The sequence below is a fragment of the Pangasianodon hypophthalmus genome, chromosome 22, assembly GCF_027358585.1.
Source record: "Pangasianodon hypophthalmus isolate fPanHyp1 chromosome 22, fPanHyp1.pri, whole genome shotgun sequence".
Lineage (NCBI taxonomy): Eukaryota > Metazoa > Chordata > Actinopteri > Siluriformes > Pangasiidae > Pangasianodon > Pangasianodon hypophthalmus.
In genome coordinates, this window is record NC_069731.1 from 4,248,661 (window position 1) to 4,268,625 (window position 19,965).

Sequence of the window (19,965 nt, forward strand, 5' to 3'; positions counted from 1 at the left end):
CCTGACTTTTTGGACACCCTATACACTAAAGTAAGATGTTAAATAAGAGCATCATCAAACTTATTTTTTAAAATGCAAAATTACTGATTTGTTGGCAGGTTGTTAGCAAACTGTGATACGTACAGTGTTGTCTGCCATAATATGATGCTTTTGTCGTTTTGTCCATTCCTACTGCTCGATATTTTCACAGGTCTCTAATGCAAACCTGTTATATTTTTACCACCTAAGCATTTTTTTAAGACAAATAAACCACCACAGTTTACACATACTCCTCTGGGGCGTCTTGAGAACTTGTGTTATCTCTAGAAAACAGAATGTACTTATAAATGGATGAATTATAATATCTGAAAGTCCAGATGCATTATTACCGCATTATTATAGGTTTATTAGTAAACCTGATTTACTAATCTCAGGATTGATCTCATGATTGACCAAAAATAACCAGATAATAATGCATGGCAATTGATCTGAACCGCACTTTTTCAGAGCCTTTAACTGATCTGAAGTGCATCGACACAGGTCTGTTTATGGCTGAATCAGAACGCAATGCATTAGTGAGCAGAGAACACACGTAAAGTGCCTGTCTAACTGCTTAAGTTCTACTGCTGCAGACAATAAAGAGGCATGCTGGCCTATTTCATCGATTTAATCCAATTTTCCACAGCGTTCTGCCTAAAGTGGCTTCCCATTAATCTGTCCATATGCTCAAAGTAAACGCCTACCAGAGCTGCATCATCGAGAGAGGATTAAGAAGAAATGGGAAATAGGAGGGGGTGCGTAGCTCTCCTTCAGAGATGATGTCATAGCAATTGTATATGATATGATTTAGAGCTGGTTCAAAGCAACCCAATGTGATTTAGTTTGATTTTAATTGAAAAAAAAAGGAGTGTTAGGTGTGAGGAATGGGAGGCCACGCCCCTTCAGTGGTTAGCTCCTGTTATCAGTTATGATATAGCAGCTATAAATAAACATTCTCTCATAAGTTTGTCTTGTTTCTCTATCCCTTGAAGTTAATAACACAAAACCAAATGCAACCAGAACGAAGTCTTTCCCATATCAGAAAACGGGACATTGGAGACTCCTTCCATAAATGCCGAATAAACATCTCCTTACAGATTTTTTTAATGGTTTATGTGGAGCACTGCCATACCATATCTGTTACTATAGAAACAATAACATATTAGAACGAGTGTGTTAATATAAATCTGTGATATGACTGACAGCCGGAACTGCTGTTCAATCTGTCCAATCAGAATCGAGAATTCAACGGAGCTGTGGTAGTTTAATTACAACCCATAGGATGTAAAACGTATCGATGCTACCATTATGACCAAGCTACTAAAAATATCTAAACTAGCTAGGTTCAACAATAGCTACAAATATGCTAGCAACAATAATGTTAGCAACCACTAGGTTCATATGCAGCTTGTTAAACAAATGCTATTTTTTTTAATGTGTAGTCAACTTTAAACAATTTTACATATGATGAATAGATTCTGGAAAAATCTTAAGTCAACTTTTGACACTGTGTGTGTGTGTGTGTGTGTGTGTGTGTGTGTGTTTCAAGGGAATTTCCCATGGCTGCATTTCATTGTACTTTTCATATCAGTAATATAGTACACCCTAAGGGAGAACCTTAATTAAATACCCTCCTGTTTATAGGTTACAGTAATATAGTTTTGGGGTGAGGTGCTAATTCAATTTAGCATTTAGCATTTTAAAGCCTGAGAACCACAAAGCAATTGCTCAATTTCTTTTCTCTAAAATGTTGCAGTTTTCTCATTCAGTTTCTGTTTTTGTTGATTCGGTTTCGCTTGTTCAATTTCAAGGTGCTTTATAGGCATGACATGTAGCAGGAGCAATCAGCGGAAAACAACAGGCGCGATAACGAAGCAAATGTAACGACACATTCGACGTTAAAGCGAGTGAGATTAGCGCTGACTGATTTGTTCCTCTGTGCAATGTGTGAATCGTCTGCATCCCACACACACCACTCTTCATTTAATATAGAACACGACTACAGAGTACTCAAGGCCTCTTGCTTCTGAAAACACACACACACGCACACACACACATTTCACTTTTATTCTCTTCCACATAGTCTCCTTTCACTAGGAAATCTGAAGAGGGATGAGGGATTTATCTGTCCTTCTCCCTTTCTCTCTCTACCTTCCTCTTTTTCCCTTTTTCTTTTTCTGTCTCCCTCTTTCTTTCTTTCTTTCTTTCTCCTTTTCACTCTCTGTTATTCTGACTCACCCACTCTTACATTAACTCTCTTCCTTTCTTGTTTTTTCTCTTTTCATTCCCTATTACTCTCTCTCTCTCTTCCTTTTTTCTTCTCTACATAAGTCACTTTCTCTCTCTTTATATCATTCTTTTCTCTAATTCTTTCTTTCTTCTTCCATATCACTCTGCCTCTCTTTCACTCACTCTGTCTTCTCTCTCCAATTCTTCTGCATCAGTCATTTTCTCTCATTTAATTCTTCCATTTTTCTTGTCTATCAATCTCTCTCTCTTTCTCCCCTTCTCTCTCTCTCACTCTACCTTTCCCTCTAAGTACCCCTTTTCTCCTTCTCTCTCTCTCTCTCTCTTTCTCTCTCTTCTTCAAATCTCCCTTTTCACTTTCTCCTTATTTTGTCCCTGTATCAGTCTCTCACACTCTAAATCTGCCTTTTCTCCTTCTCTCTCCTTAATCTATAATTCCCCTTTTTTCTTTTCTACATCGGTTCCTTTCTCTCTGACTATCTCTGATTCTTTGCAGGAAGAAGAAAGGGAAAAATGTCAGGAGAAAGGTCTGTTTTAAGTTAACAAAGTTTGGGAGCTATTGCACTAAAAGATCTGACTCCCATTGATGTCAGTGTGGTCTTAGGCACCACCAGCAGAAATAAAGCCTACTGAAAATCTACACTTCAGCCATCAAATGGTTCTGGAGCAGCAGCAATGTCTGAGACTGTGGAGACAAATGAGCATCTCTGACCCAATTTATCAGCTATCTTCAGGTTTTTTTTTTTTAATGCTCAGGATATCTTTACTTTATAGTTAATTACATAGCTAGAAAGATGTATGGAGTAACATGCGCTAGCTATCTAAAGACGAATGAACCTAGCAAGCGACTGCAACCCCAACAAGAAGTTAGCTAGCCTTTTCTATATATACTGTTGAAAACGGATGTGGTGTTCACTTCAGCATAGCTCACTTAGTTGGTTAGCATTCCTCAGATATAGAACTTTTTCAGATTAGCTGTTTAAACTGTAGATGTGTAAAAAAATCACTTTTACTCAAGTGAATTATTACTATGTGGGCATGGTGGTTAGCGCGTTTACCTCACAACTCCAGTGTTGAGGGTTCGAATCCCGCCTCCGCCCTGTGATCAAGGAGTTTGCATGTTCTCCCCGTGATTTGGGGGTTTCTTCCAGGTACTCTGGTTTCCTCCCCCAGTCCAAAGAAATGCATTGTAGACATGCTGATTGGCATTTCCAAATTGTGAATGTGTGTGCGATTGTGCCCTGCGATGCGTTGGCACCTCGTCCAGGGTTTCCCCGCCTTGTGCCCTGTGTTCCTAGGTTAGGCTCCAGGCTTCCCGTGACCCTGTGTAGGATAAGTGGTATGAAAGATGGATGGATGGAATTATTACTACAGTAGCGGCATGTCAAGCGTGAAAGACGGCTGCAGTTGTGGGTATAAATGCTTTATTCAAAAGATAGGCAAACGCCCAACATGATACACGAGAACGTGGTCAAAAGAAAAAAAAGGCAAGGGCCATGCAATAAGCAAACAGACTCGTGTTGACAAAACCAGGTTCCAGAAAACGAGAAATATGAAATCAACAAAACAAAATATCATGCACTAGAGAACAAGGCTTGGTAGGTTGACAGCATAAACACAGAACAATACTTTGCATTGTGGGTCTGTTTGTGTGTAGTTTATACATCCTGTGTGTGTGTGTGTGTGTGTGTGTGTGTGTGTGTGTGTGTGCACGTGAGCATGTGTGATAGAGTCCAGGTGTAAACAGTCAGTAATCAGGTGAGTTGGAAGGTGACATGGAGCGTGTGTGTTGGGAGTTTGTTGTGTGTGTTGTAGTCCATGGCAGCCAGGTTTGTAGGCCATGGTGTATTCTGTGAGCTGGGGTTCAACACTGATTCCAGTCTTGACATGACACAGTAGTAGTTTTACTGAAGTCAGTGTTTTTTACTCTAGCAGCTGCATTTTGACGTTAAAGTCTATTTAGGCTTTTACCAGAAAGATAAAGTAATTTAAGTGTGAGGTTATGAAAGCATGAACCAGGGTTACAGCATCTTTCAAACTAAGGAATGTTCGAAGCCAAAGCGTTGCTTTGTGTCTCTGACATGGACTCTGACTCTGCCAATCCATCCTGTGTTTATGACCCGACAGCGCTCTAATTTACTCTGGCTGTTAGTTTCATAGATCCACACAGGCAGTTTGACACTGTTTGATGATCTGACTGCTGTTTATATTGGGTTGTAAAGCGGTGCTAGTCTGAACATGCTCAGTGTTAATGACTGTTCCAGGGTTACTGAGGTTCAGAGCTAGCTAAAAGCGAATAGTGCTTTTTTTTACTGGATCTCTAAAAGCATTCAGATTCAGTGCATCTCCATTTTCATGGCTTCGGCTGTAGATGTCAGGAAAACAGGAACTCAGTAGAGTGTTGAATAACTCTTTTCGCTGATGCTGTCAGGACCACAAGCTGTTTTTAATTTTAAAGATTTGAGTTTTGAAAGCAGCTCTCCCTGTTTTATAGGCTGCTCAAGTTGGTTTTAATGATTGTTAATAGTTTATTCACTTAATTGCAATTTCTACTTTCTATGCTTTTTTATGTGTGAATTAGTGCCCAAGTGAGCAAGTCACTGAGACATTTACAGACAGATCCTACTCGTGTTAAGAACCCTCTCCTGACTATCTGATGTGCATTGGCTTTTACTGCGCTGACCTGCTGTGCTCTCTCCGAGCTCCAAACTGTTTAAGCCAGACAAAGAGAAGAAGTCACACCACGTTCAATCATCTGAATATTTCATGTATAACTAAACTCCAGGAGACATCAGACACTTGCTCAGATGGAAATTAGGAGCTTCTCAAAACGTGCAAGGCGCCTTTTCTTTTTTTTTCCCTCTGAATCTTTGCAAATGATTTTTCGGAGTAGATAATTAGATAAATATTTGACGTAAACCGTGTGCTCTTTGGTTTGATTAGTTCAAACCTTGTTTTGGATTATTCCTCCTTTTCCTGACAGCTCAATATTTATCAAATTATTATTATTATTATTATTATTATTAATAGTTTAATCTCTCTCACATTCTCTTACATCATATCTATACATCACATATACACACATATATATATATATATATACCATAGAGTTGTTGAATTCTCAGATCTAATAGATCAGAAAGTGTTTGTTAATTTTCTATAACAGCAATACTTTAATGTTTCTGTAGTAACAACTTACACAGGGACTTATGTTATGATGGATGGTCAATATAGACCTATTAAAAATGTTACACTGATATGGTAGCTGGACACATCCCAAATACCGCTGAGGTTTCTTTCTTTTTGGACAAACTGCTGTCTAAGAGATGAAGGTAAATGTGTGGCAACCTTTAAAATATATATGCAGTATCATTATATTATCATAAACTATTATGCACTTGTCACAATAACAAAATTTCATACCTAGTTTCTACCTCTGACTCATTCTCACCAGCATCTTGCTCTTCTCTGTGTGTGTGTGTGTGTGTGTGTGTGTGTGTGCGTGTGTTTTAATTTAAGTACAGGAGAAAGCGAGGAATGGAAGGTTAACAGCATTTTTGGAGAGCATTTTGTGCACTCTTGAGATAAAGGCTTTTCCATTTGGAAGGCCAGTGTAGGCAAAAATCTCATAAATCTGTTCACCAGACCAAAAACTTTGGACATACATGACAGAGCAATCCATGACAGGACATACATGACAGAGCAATCCAACTACAAAAACTAGTTGTTTTTGTAGGAAACAGAATTAACTTGTAAACCTTATGCAAACTCACATCTTAAGTAGCTAGCTTATGCATCTATCTTGATATCCACTAACACTCACTTGCTAGTAGTCAGCTAGCTAGCGATATTATTCAGTATACAATAGTCTAGATGTGCTCAGCTAATGCTAGTGTGGGATCAGTTCTCAGGGACGAGTCAAAATGTCACATGAGCAGGGTCCTACAATTTATGACACTTATTTTTGATGCTAACCCTGTGCATGTTCACGCTAACAAGCAACAAGTCACGCTTAATTGTAGTTTGTCTTTTGTGGGAATGTAGCGACCACTGCTGTAGCGCTGTCCGGAGTTTCTTGTTTTTTTTTTTTTTTTAGTTCAGATGAGAAATGGTCATAGCTAACTAATTAAACAGAAATTAACTAAAGTGCTAATCATTGTGAAAAGTGGTTGTTTAATTTACATGTTACATACTAGGCTTCGTAGAAGCTGTTGGTAGATTAGCAAAGAAAGCTAACTGTACTAGCTATGTACACTCACCAGAGGTGCCAATGATCTCCAATACTTATTTCCAAGCTTTTTTTTTCTTTTTAATGTCTCTATTTAATGGGATGATGTATATGACATGATAAGATGAATCCATCGTTATAGGTTTTCCATTTTTGAGCATCAAATAGTAAATGGAAACTAAATTCAAGTAGGAACTAAAGTTGAAATCCTATATGAAACCAAAGAATGGGGAACTAAGGAAATGGCAGACCATGTGTACCACAGGATTGTTTTGAAAAATCATTTGGATTTGTCACTTACTGTTGTTGCTGAAATCGTGGCTGTGTGTCACGTGCATACATGGAAAATGAATGTGGCTAGTGTGAACGTAGGTTATAGGTTTTCCCAAACGTGCTACTTCCAAGGTGAGAATTTTGAAGGATGCGACCACTAAGGCAGTTACCTCCACAGAGGAAGCTGAGGTAAGTCCTTGTGGGATCCAGTGCACACGGTGAGCATCGTCAGTGGTGGGCTGGAGGACAGATTTCCTCTGGGCCGTCTGTGTACCAAAGAGAGGATTAGTAAGCGGTTTTACTCAGTAACAGCACATCCAGCATCTAACTCTGTTTCCCTAGCGTGCAGCTCTTTTGTCTGTCTCTGATTACATGCCAGCCGGGACTGCTTGGGGTAATCATGGCACTCCAGCCGCAGGCCATTGGAGCTCAGCCTGCCTCAGGTGAACGTGCATTTGTTATTGTTTTCAGAACTGTCCATGGTGTGAGCTGAGGCACCCATTTGTGAGGCTGAGCATTACAATATACTGTATAGTCCTTGTTTCTGGTTGGAATGTCTAAAAAGTTATGCCAATTCGTTTTCCTAGCAGCCAAACATGGTTTTCTAGTCCTCCCCTGATGTTTCTCTGGTGCTATTTCCTGGATTTAAGCAGTACCTGCTTGTTTGGAGGAAAATGAATTGGTTGTAATGTGATCTTGTGCCCTTGTGTCCTGACCTCTACTACAGAGTCTTGGGTAAAAGCTAATAAACAGACTGTGATTACACCCACTTTCTGCAGTCTCTCATATCCATTAACCAAAATGGTAAAACAAAGAGGAAAAAGTACTTAGTAATGAAAATCATCAGAGCCAGATATTTCTGATTTCCACTGCAGCTTTTCATAAGACAGTTTCTGTAACTATACACTTGGTGGCAAACACGCGGAAAACATATTAGACGAGATACATTAAATCCCAGAGATATTTTGGAAAAATCTGTGATTTCAACAAGTCAGCTAATGAAGAAGCACTTTCTATATTTTACACTGATTTGTTGGAGAAATGGGTTTACCCAAAGTGAAAGTAACTGATGCAAAATTCAGCCCAAGGACAGACATACTGACAGATGCAAGTACTGAAAGACTGAGTTTTTAATAATAAAAGCTCACAAGTTCGGCTAGGGTTTGCTCCCAAGTTTGTTTAAAGTTTGTGGACCTAGAAAAAGACCCCAAAACTTCTGGTTCCTTACAGATCTAAAAACCAAAGAGGATCCTCGTGCAGGCCTGAGGTGAAAGACTGCACACAAAATCTGCCTGAAGCTATTTTATTACAACTTTTTTAACACTTGCAAATGAGCATTTTTTCACTAACTGCACTTTTGTTTTTCCAAAACTCTTCCACACATCTTACTTTTAAAATACTTTTGTGCTTTTGTTTCTGATTGGCCATGTGCCTTTGTTATTGTTTTGATCCTGTCGCCGCCCCTGTCGTGTGATTGGTTTGTTCCCCAAATGTGTGTACCTCTTCTGTGTTCAACCCTTAACAAGTTTGTCTATTTATACCCTGCCATTTCTGTATTTCACCGCAAAGTTTCGTTGAACGTTTCGTACATTATAAAGCTGTAGTTTCCTGTATTATGGATCCTTGTTGTTTTGACTCATGTCTGTTTGTACTGATCTATGGATTTGGATATGTATGCGGTAACCCTGTCGGCCTGTACCTTGACTTGTGCCATGTTTCATGACTGTGATTCCTGGACTACGTATAATAAAGAACACATACATTTTTACACACTTGCATCCTGCTTCTAACTAGCATACATGACATGTTTCTAGGTTTGATTAAAAAATGTGTTTAAAAACAAAAAAACACAAAATCCTATGTGCCGAAGACTTTCCTGTGGTGGAAAACTGTCGTAAAAATGTTACAAACTTAAATTCAAATTAAAATAATTAATTACATAAATAATTATATATTTTTTCTTTGCTAAATAACAAAGTGTTTTTCTTAATCTTATTATTTTTAGTTTTCAATGACATGGAGAGTACGCCACACAATTTCCGGTGAGCTGGCACTACAGTCAGAGCTGCTGTTATAGAAAACTAATCAACACCTTCTGACCAATCAGAATAAAGAACTCAACAACACTGTGGCATAAAAAAATAATGTCTATATATTAATGCCTTATAATTCTCATCCTCAAAACTCCAAAAAAGTTCAAGAAGTAGAAATATTTAAAACCAAAACAAATTTTAAAATGCAGTCTGCTGAGTAGTTTATTTACAGTTTAAATTCTACTTTGGTTTGTGTTACACTACAGTGAACAGTTTTACGATGTGTGCAATAAAAGAAAGGCTCAGACCCGGAGCAATGCATATGCAATACTCAGTGACGCTTCGCTGATTAATTGCTTTTCAATGGGCCGAGCAGTAAATCAAACGTAATTAATGCACATCGTATTCTCCATTGTTCTCTGAAAGCACGTCTCTGAAGTGCTATTAAAACATGGCCGCTTTTATCTACTGAGCTGAGCATCTGCATGAGCATGATATGTGTCATTCAGGCTTTGGCTAATTGACATTCGTGAGCTTTCCCTCGTCTCCTCTGTGGTGTCATCAGTCCATCCGAAGCAGCAGACGGCTCAGCCCTGCTGGGGCTCTGTCCTTCCTGAGCAGCTGACCTTGCGGGGACATGGCACCACACAGTCATTTCACTTCTGTCTTACATCCTGAATATTTTGAAGAACGCGCCATAGGGGAGTAGTTTGATGAAAGTACAAGGGCATTGGTAGAAAAGTGGAAATCATCAAACGTGGGACCATAAGGCTTCACATTTAGTGTCCTTTAAATATCAGCTGTCAGTGACTGAATGTGAAAATATTGTGACAAGGGCACTTGATAGCTACAGTTCACTGGTGAACTTCAAAAACTGGTGAACTGAGTTGAATCGCAAGTGCACGTGGTATTCAGTCCTACACTTTAAAAAGAGAAGGAATTATTCATCTCATACAACTAGCCTACAGGACTGCTTGATAATCTCTTATTATGCTGATTCAGTTTTAGCTCACTCCATCTCAAAGGTTACAAAAATTCTGGTTGTAAATTTCTATACCAGTTGCTTCTCTGGTTGTAAATTTCCAAACCGGTTGTTTCTCTGGTTGTAAAAAGCCATACGTTAACTTATAGGTTGTCTTTATTTCCTGTTGCCTGTGTGGGATCTTTTTAAATATTGATTTTTTAATTCTTTCTTTAAGGTTGTAAAAATTTTCTGATGACATCACATCTGAAAATAAACCAGATTAAACTGTATGCACTATTTTATAAAATATTGTATATAATTTCTTGTCATTACTATACTCCCTACCTGGCTGCTACCCCAATAACTGCTATGTCCATATATAGTATAAGCTTATCTGACGAATACTATGGCATAGCATGTACATTCACAGCAATTTATTATTTATTATTGTTATTCTTTCGCACTAGAACTATGTACTGGTTGGCACTGCATTGTCTCTTACTGTGCCTGTTGTCCTGGTTTGGTAGTTATTGTACTGTCTTGTGCTGTTTGCACACGTCTGCACGTGCACTTTATGTAGAAATGTGTAGTCTCTTGTAGTTTTGTGTTGTTTTATGTAGCATCATGGTGCTGGAGGAACATTGTTTGTGTACTAACTATCTGTATATGGTTGAAATGACAATAAAGCCACTTGACTTGACTTATTGTGTTGTATAATTTATTCAAAAGTGCCCTTTATGAAAAGAAACTACTTTGCTGCAAACCTGTTAAAATTTTTGGGGCAATTTGTGATGAGCAATCTGCAACCAAGTGGCAAAATACGGAGAGCTTCAGCTAATCAGAATTCTTTGTGGTTATTATTTTATACTAAGTTAATTTGATTATCACTGGGTTTCACTGTCATTGTAGTTTTGGATAGCAAGATTTTTTTCATTTACATATTTATTTATTTACATTAGAGATACCACTTTTTCTTTTCCAGTACTAGTATTGCAACCTTGGATATAAGCTGATATCAAAACCCATCTGATATATATATATATATATATATATATATATATATATATATATATAGATAGATAGATAGATATACTACTAAGCTTTAAAATTATTTTTACATTTTTTTTTAGTTTTAATTTTTTTTTTATATTATTTTTTAAAGCGTTAAAATGATAGTTATGTATTAAAAACTACATAACTAAAAACACAACTTACACAAAAAAGCATTTACACCACAAATATAATAAATATAATAATGTATAAATATAATAAAAACACAATCCTAATGAAAAAATACAATCAAGTCTCTTTATACGTAAACATTTTCAAACAGTTCTGAAAAAATCTTTTCCAAATCCAATTCCTTTTTTTTTTTTTTTTTTTTTTTTTCAATTTGTTACAGGATCGGATTGAATTTGTTCTTCAATATTTCTCCGATATCCAATCCACCACTGGGTATCGGATCAGTGCCATCTCTAATTAAACATATTTATTTGTTTATATATTTATTCTATTTTGATTTTTTATGGATTTTCTTTTTCATGCTATAGTTATTTTTCATATTACTACTTTAATTTTAACTTAAATGAAACCTGTTATATGTAAAGTGTCTTCTTCTCCTTCTTATTGTTCTTCTTTATCTTTTTTCTTGTAATTATTACCTACTATATGTCATGTGTGCGCGTGTGTGTGTGTGTGTTTCCCTGTACACACTGTCAGGAGGAATACCGCAGTACCTGCACACTTTCCCTATAAATCACTTTAATATTCTGTTCTCGCTCCTGTCTTCACCCCGCCCCTCCCACCCTGTGATTGGCCAGCCCGCCTCCCCTGAGCCCCACCCCCGCTTGGAACTGGCCGGCCGCTTTTCCTCCTCGAGCTGCCAATCAGAGCTCGTGCGGGCTCCGCTCTAGACTCTGCCTCGCGCTAACTATGCGCGTAGTGTCGCGCTGATCCGCTCGCTCGCGCCGCATTCCGAGAGAGAATCCGGAGGGGGAGATACACCAGTGAGAGCGCGCGCTCTGTGATAAGCCCTTCTTTTTCACTTCATCACTTCGTCTGGTCCTCTCAGGCGCGTGCGGGGATGCTCTTTGCGTGAGGGATATTTGCGTGCCTGTCGGTCGCTTCTTTCTTGAGGGGTCACTTTGGAGCAAGGAGGAGAGGGAAAAGGCACGAGGAGGAGAAAAAAAAACCCCTCGCATCTAAGACATTTTTGGAGCATCTGTAGTAAACAAGAGCAGAGGAGGAGCGCGTGCGGTGCGCTCTATGCGTTGTCTCTCTCTCTTTCAAAGAAAAAAAACAAACAAACATAAGGACAACCTGCTGAATTGCATCACGGTGCTCGAGGAGAGATACAGCGATTGAAACTCGTAAACATGAGCCGCGCGATCTCAATCTTCACCGCTTTGCTGCTGGCGCTGCTGCCTGAAGGTAAGTCGCAAAGGATCGCGTGCTGCAAATACCGAATGTTGCTTTTCTCTCTCTCTCTCTCTCTCTCTCTCTCTCTGTGTGTGGAGCGCGTCTCGCCTCGCGCTCTGCTTCTGCTGCTCGTGCGCTTCTCCAGTCGCATACTAATGCGCCGCGGCGCGCGCTCCGTCTGTATGCCGAGATTTTTTACATTCTTGAGCACATTTAACTTTTTTCCCCCTCATTTGATTAGGATTGTCAAACATGCTGCATAAAGCTAGTGCGCAAAAGGATTTCGCCTCATCAGCAGAGGCAAAACTTAAAAGTTAATAAGGTAGATCTTGTGATCTGTCCTGGTGAGGGCTGTTTGTTTATTAGATCACAAGTCACGCCCCTTTATTTATTTATTTTTTTAACCACGCCCCCACCAGACAGCAAGGCCATTTGAGTGCCTGTAACACCCACCAGTAAGTTTGTTTTCCATAGTAATGCATTTTATATTTATTATTTTGTTTTTGTCACAGTACAGTGACGGAATAATGCATTAAAATGGCAGCTATATAGTATAGTGATAAACTATATTTATGTTTGCCTTGCACCTCCGGGGTTGGGGGATCGAATCCCACCTCCGCCCTGTGTGTGCAGAGTTTGCATGTTCTCTCCATGCTTCGGGGGTTTCCTCTGGGTACTCCAGTTTCCTCCCCCAGTCCAAAGACATGCAGGCTGATTGGCTGATTGTAGGCTGATTGGCATTTCCAAATTGTCTGTAGTGTGTGACTGGGTGTGTGAATGTGTATGCGATTGTGCCCTGCAATAAGCAGTACTGAGAATGGATGGATGGGTGGATGGATGGATGGTTCGAAGGACATATGGATGATCAGCTGTGGCATTGTAGTCCATCTCCAGGAGCTTTAAGGAGAATAGAATGTGTCTCCAATACTCATACATACATTTTGATTATATGAACCTGGGAAATTACTGGGAACATTCCCTGTCACAGTAATTATTAGGCGTGAAGCATGCTCTGCATTTACAAGGTCTTCTTAAATGTAGCAGTCTGTCCTCGAGGTTATGTTATGTAAGTCATTACATTTCTTCATTTCTTCATTGTTCTTCCAAAACATGTGAAGCCAACCACTGAAGCCAGCCACTGCGAAACTGCTGCTCATGTTGCATCACAGGGCAGCGAAGGGACTATCTACCCTCTTCCGCATACATGAGTTCAGAAATTCAACGATTGGCTAGTATCGCTGTGACTGACAGGAGAGAGAGAGTATGCCATCCCTCCCACACCAAGCTGTTGTACCATTCCAGTGTCTGTTGAAATGTACTAGTTCTTCTGATTGCTTGAGGTTGTGTCCTGTGAGTCATTCTTATTCAGCAGACAAACACCACTCCCACCGCTCCTCATTTTCTTTCCAATTTGGTCATTTTGCCAATTCCTACCCACCAGCCAGCTCTGGCAGTCTTCCACATCAGAATCCAAACTGAGGAGTCCCAGCAGTGGCTCTCATGCTGTCCCTAAAAGTTGGACCCACATCCTTCTTGTCACTAGCACACAATCCACGACTGCAGCTAATCATAAGAAGGACGACCAGCTGTGGCACTGTGGTCCCTCTAGAGCAGCAGTTCTCAAACAGGCGCCAGGGGAATACCCAGGGGTTGTTACAGAGGTGGATATCATAAAGCACCAGTAATAAAGTTATTATATTCAGTATTGAGTTGTTATAATTATTAGCTTGTTTGACTGTTCACTTGAATCGAATGGGTTTAATCCAAATCTCGATAAAGCAAAAACAAGTAGCTTATAAATAATGTCAACTTGGACATTATTGGTCAATTTGTTCTGTTGGTAGAAATTTTAGTAAAAATGGCTGTGGTAAATAGCCAGAATATTACTGTACATGTTTAAAATGTTAAATAATGAGCCTTATATTTAAGTAGTTGTCTTTCTTCTGTTTTTCTGCAACAATTTAGTATGCCAAATCATGCAGGCCGCTGTCATGGAGTCCTTTGTGCACTTGGCTGTCCTGCAAGGCTTCAGTGGAGTTTTGTCACTGATAGTTTTCTGAATTGCCTCATTCTGTGCAGGCCTATTCACATTCTACATTAGCTAGTAATTTATTTCCGTTGTTTCTGTGAACACGATTTTTTTCCTCTGAAATCGTCACTGATCTCTATTCAAGGTTTAACTATGCAATTCATGAATATCTCATTAAGGATATTAATAAGCAAGCAACGTAAACTTCTGCTGTGTCTCATCATTTTAATCACTCTTGCATTTATTATTAACACATCATTATCCCATCATTTTATCATTTCCTCTCTAAAGTCTTTTTGTTAAATCCTGATTTGCTTTATGTTTTTGTTGAATCTGTTGAATCTCATTTTGTTTTGTTTTATACATTTTTTTACTCCTCCTGTCTGTATTACCAGATTTTCTTTTATTATCATGTCTTTTTATGTTAATGTTGTAAATCACTTTGTGCTGCAAACAAATAAAGTTATTATAAAGTTGACTGTATGCTGATTTAATTGAAGGTCAATGTGTAAAAACTGGGTTTGGATAAACAAAACAACACTTAATTAAAAGCTCTCCTGTTAGGGTAGGCTTAATGTGTAAACATGGGATTTTTGTGTTGTGTTTATTGGAAATGTGTAAGGTTACATTGGAACAAATGGGCTTTTCTGCCTTCAGTTTGTACTGAAACATACAGAGCCTCTGAGGTGACATGGTGCTTATGTTTAATAAGGTGTTTCCACAAAATAAAATAGAATTAATCTAGATCTATTTGTTGGACATGCACTACTTAACTTGTGCATTTCACAATGAGTGACACACAGAGAAATCAATTTGACCACTGTGACCACAGGAACCTAAGAATGGAAATGATTGACAATATTACAAGTGATATGCATCGATGCCGATACCAGTATTGAGTATCGCTCCGATACCGTGTGCTTTTACTGAGCGGTCTCAGCGAGCATGGTTACAGTCAAATGAGCGCAAGGTGCTGCTTTTCTTCCTGCACAAAATAGTTATTTATGAGCATGGAGCAGTGAAGCGAGCATGCAAAGGAAATGTCACAGGTGAGAGCACTTCAGTTCTTCGAGCACTGAGACTCGTGTGCTTCCAGGGTCTACACCTTGCTCACAAGTGTCAAGGTACAATTCATGCTAGTGCCATGACATCGTAAACATAAAACTCGGCATGAAGACATCTTTACTAGCAGCACATAGCAGCAACCAATGCTTCAGCAAACGCTGGCTAGGCAAATACTCTTAAGTGGCCTCAATATATTATCTTGTGGTCTCAATGAATTAACTCAACATATTATCTTGTGTCCTCAATATATTATCTCATTGCCTCAATATATTATCTTTTAGCCTGAATATATAATCTTGTGGCCTCAAAATATTATTTTGTAGCATCAATATATTAATCTGTGGCCTCAATATATTATTTCATCACCTCTATATTATCATAATCTCAATGTATTATCTCAATGCCTCAATATATTATCTTGTGGCTTCAATTTATTTACTTATGACTTAATATATTATCTTATGGCATCAATATTTTTTATCTTGTGGCATTAATATATTATCTTGTGGCCTCAATATATTATGTCATGGCCTCAATATATATTATCATGTGGCATCAATATACTATCTTGTCGCCTCAGTATATTATTTTGTGGCCTCTATATATTATCTCAATATATTATCTTGGGGCCTCAATATATGATCACCTATATATATTATTTCATTACCTCAAATTATTATCTTCAATGTTATTTTGTGGCCACAACATATCATCTCATTGCCTTAATATATTATCTGATCAGCTCCATATTATTTTATATCACATGGCTTCAACATATTAACTCACAGATTCAACATATCATCTCGCGGCCTCTACATTAAATCAGATTGCAATTTGCCCGAGGTTTTGAGTCATTACATTTCTTCATTTCTTGATTCTCACTCAGAAGGCAAATGTTTTATTTCAAGGTGACATCCAAGTGAATCCAGAGTCCAGTCCAAACTATATAGTCCCAACAGTGGCTCTCAGGCAGTCCTTAAATTTGAACTCACAACCTTCTGGTCACTAGCACACAAGCCACCACATCTTCTTCTTTCTTTTATCATATTTAAACCCAGAGATATTTACATACCCAGACCAGTTCCCGCTGTTCACTTATATCCAAGGAATACAAATGTTGAAAAGCTGCAAAAGGAGGTCACAGTGGGTAAACATTTCAAGATGTACTGTATATCCATTTAAATATCCATTTAAAAAAAAAAAAAAAAACATTTCTCACTGTTTTTTCTACGCTTTGAGGATACTGCTGTGGAAAAATGGGGAAAAGTGTCATTCAAACACAGTTCACCTACAATGACCTCTCACCACCCACAGGAAAACAGACTCTGGGGCTGAGTCAGAGTACACCATGAAACAGAGGTAAACAGAATTGAGTTAAAGAGAGAGACAGGAAGCACTTAGCAGATTGAGCCTCCTGTCTTGTTTGAAATGCATCTGTTTGTGAGACGTTAATTTTTTTTTTGTACAATGAATGCTAATTACACCAGGAAACAACAGTTCTCCTGTCCAAACGGCAGCATCTTTGGTTATTCTGTGGCACCTTCTCATCTGTTTATTTCCACACAAATTCATTAAAGGAATACTCAACATAATTTCACCAAATCTGTAATTTAGTGCAATTACCATGGACAGTAATTGACATATTTCTTTAATTTTATTTGATTTCTGACACAGAAATCTAAGGGCAGTTGTCAAAGTCTGTCATTAAATGTTCACACAAGTCTAAAACTGCAATCGTTTTACCCAAACAGTAGGGATTAGGATGAGACATTGTTGATTAATTTACTATGAGAGCACATCTTGAAGCGTTTTATTCCTCTTATACCAAAGCAATTTTGAAAATGGTTAAATTTTTATATTAATTAAAGAACAACCTGGCATACTTTTTATCCAATTATACTTACATTTAATGTTGTGGAATGTCTACAAAACAAGTTAGTTCCTGTTATTACTCACATTATATCAGTTATACACAGTTGGTGCTTCACCAGCCTTGCTTTTTCCTGAAGACTTTGCTGTGTCAGAAAATTTAAAGGGATAGCTGTGGCACAGCTACCTTTGACTACCTCAGAAAAGCACTAACACTGGAGACTCCTTCCTTCCTTCCCTTTTTTTAAGTTTATTTGGAGTGTCTGGCATACAAGTGCCTGTGTTAGCTGTTACCATAGAAACCAAAATGTAATTCGAACAAGTGCCTTATAAACTTTGCAGCCGGGACTACTATCAGAGCTGCTGTTGACCAATCAGAATTGAGAAAACCACAGTGCTGTGGATTTACAGTTGAAATATTGAAGAACTGCCCTTAGGCTTCCGCTGTAAGTGAGTTTTGAGTAAATGAGTCTTGTCAGTACAAAGAAACATGATGAAATTATAAGAAGTAATGGTACATATGCTACAGATCCACAGGAATGAGATTGAATTGAGAAAAAAAAAATCCAGGAGTATTCCTATAATCAGGTCAAAAAGTCAGATTGCGTTAGCATTGCATAGTCTATCAACCGCACGAGGGATTCATACAAGGGAGGAGAATTTGCTGTTTCACGTGTATTACGACGGCACCACAGACTGCCTCGAGATACAGTCATTACTCAAACCTGTGGATTCCCTGTGCCATTTCCGAGCCGATGTTATTGATGGTTTCATCTAAGCTGCTCGCCTGGCTGATGCCTGACGCAGCACCTGCACTCCAGGTAGAAAAATGGATAGGAAAATAATACAAAGGTGTTATAAGGTAGAAAGCGTTGAGAGGTGAGCATTATGGCTGGGCAATATGCCAATATGATATTGATCCCTTCAGTGGCCTTTGTTGTCATGCTGGCAAAACTTTAGAAAAATTATATATCATGTCTCATGAGGATGTCTTCAAGTATTGTGATATGCCTTATACCATAGCACTGTTGAATTCTTGAGACAGAAGGTGTTGATTATGTGTTAGGTGTTGATATAACAGCTGCTCTGACAGTAGTTCCAGCTGTAAAACAACTCACATAAATATGTATTACAGTGGGGTCCAAAAATCTAGAATCTTTGAAATACTACCATGAATTTCAGAGTTTCTTTGTATTTGGTTTACCCCCTTTCCGCTTTAATGACAGTGTGTACTCGAGCAGACATGGACTCCACAAGTTCGTGCAAAACCTCATGATCCATTTTAGATCAAATCCATCGGAGTGTCGTCCGAATACAGGCTTCAATAGAAGAGATTAAACATGAGGAAAATCTGACCTTTTGTCTTTTGTACAAAGCAGTTAACATGGTTATTATCACACATTTGAATAGGGACCTAGAAATAGTGTAGAATCTTGAATATTGAACTTTTACTTATACTTTGTCTTTGTTTTAAATATTTCAAAAATCGTAAATATTTAAAAAAAAACTTATGTATATCTGCTACAACATTAATGATATAAGGAATATTAAGTGTAAATATAAATGATTAAAAAGTGCAATATATCATTCATTAATAAATTAAAAACTGTTGGCAAATTGCTGTGGTATAAGAGAAATAAAACACTTCAGCATGTGATGTTATTGGACAGCATGGCCTGTCATGTGTTATTCCTTCCATACATCTTGCTACCTAGAACTCGTGGAGTTTTTTAATAAAAGAACCATAAGGAACCAGTTACACAATGCAGTAATGGATTCTGATAATGTAACCATATAAAAATACCTTTCTTTTTTTGTCAGTGAGAAGATAATCAGAAAGTGAGGGCTACGTAATGTAATTTCTATGTTGTTTGAGATGTGAACCTTGATATTGATTTGAGGTCTCTTACCACTCTAGCGGTTCCACAGCTCTTAGATTCTCTTACATATTTTGGTCAGTGTTACTATTTTCACCTGACTGTTCTGTCAATAGATAACACTAAGGTGCCATTAAGGAACCCAATGATAGTGTGCTTTTATTGTATTTATATCATATACTGCTGAATCCAGCACCCATAAACCACCAAGTCTTAAATATAGAAACTGGAGAAGGGCTTCAGTAGAACCAATTGCTTGTTTGAATAGTTGGGGTTGAACAGACAAAATGGAACTCCAAAAAAGGTGCAAAAACCGCTTACCTTCCCTCAGACAAAAATCATGCTCTTATGAATTCTTTGTTCCTTTTAGAAAAAAATAAATAATAGTAGGTGCTGTAGGTAAAATTACCATCCTAAATTCATGAGTTTAAAATTCCTTGGACTGCCACATGTACAAACCTCAAGATATGAATGTTATGGCCCATCTAGGGTGGACCGCAATATGAACGAGAGAGTGGACTCCCCTCCTGCCCAAACCCAGCTGTCAGACCAATACATCAAACACTGAAGTATTATAGATTTTTTTGATAGCTGTATTCCCATCTTAAATTGCAACTGCGACAAGCTAAAATCTGGGTGGCTAACTATCCTAATTTAAATGAAAAAGAAAACATTCTGGGCTCCTGAGTAGCGCAACAGAAGAGTGTCTGGAGATCCTTATTTTTCGGAGATTGCGAATTTCAATGTTGATAATTTCTTCTTTTCTCTATATGACTTCTTATCTATCTATCTATCTATCTATCTATATATATATATATATATATATATATATATATATATATATATATGTCAAGTCGTTATATATGACTTCATGTCAAAAACACTCTGAGAATCCCTTTTAGATTGCTGGTCTGATAGTTACTTGGTGCTCCACCAGTAACATG

At 38.1% G+C, this 19,965-nt stretch overlaps 1 protein-coding gene across 1 annotated transcript in view; it reads left to right on the top strand.

Moving 5' to 3' along the window:
- Window positions 1-11,651: 11,651 nt before the first annotated feature.
- The window catches only part of iglon5 (IgLON family member 5), a 130,401-nt gene continuing 122,087 nt past the window's right edge, over window positions 11,652-19,965 (top strand). Inside the window, exon 1 of the mRNA XM_026924409.3 lies at window positions 11,652-12,193. Coding sequence (XP_026780210.1) covers window positions 12,139-12,193 — 55 coding nt within the window. The 5' untranslated portion in view covers window positions 11,652-12,138. The remainder of the gene's footprint in view (window positions 12,194-19,965) is intronic.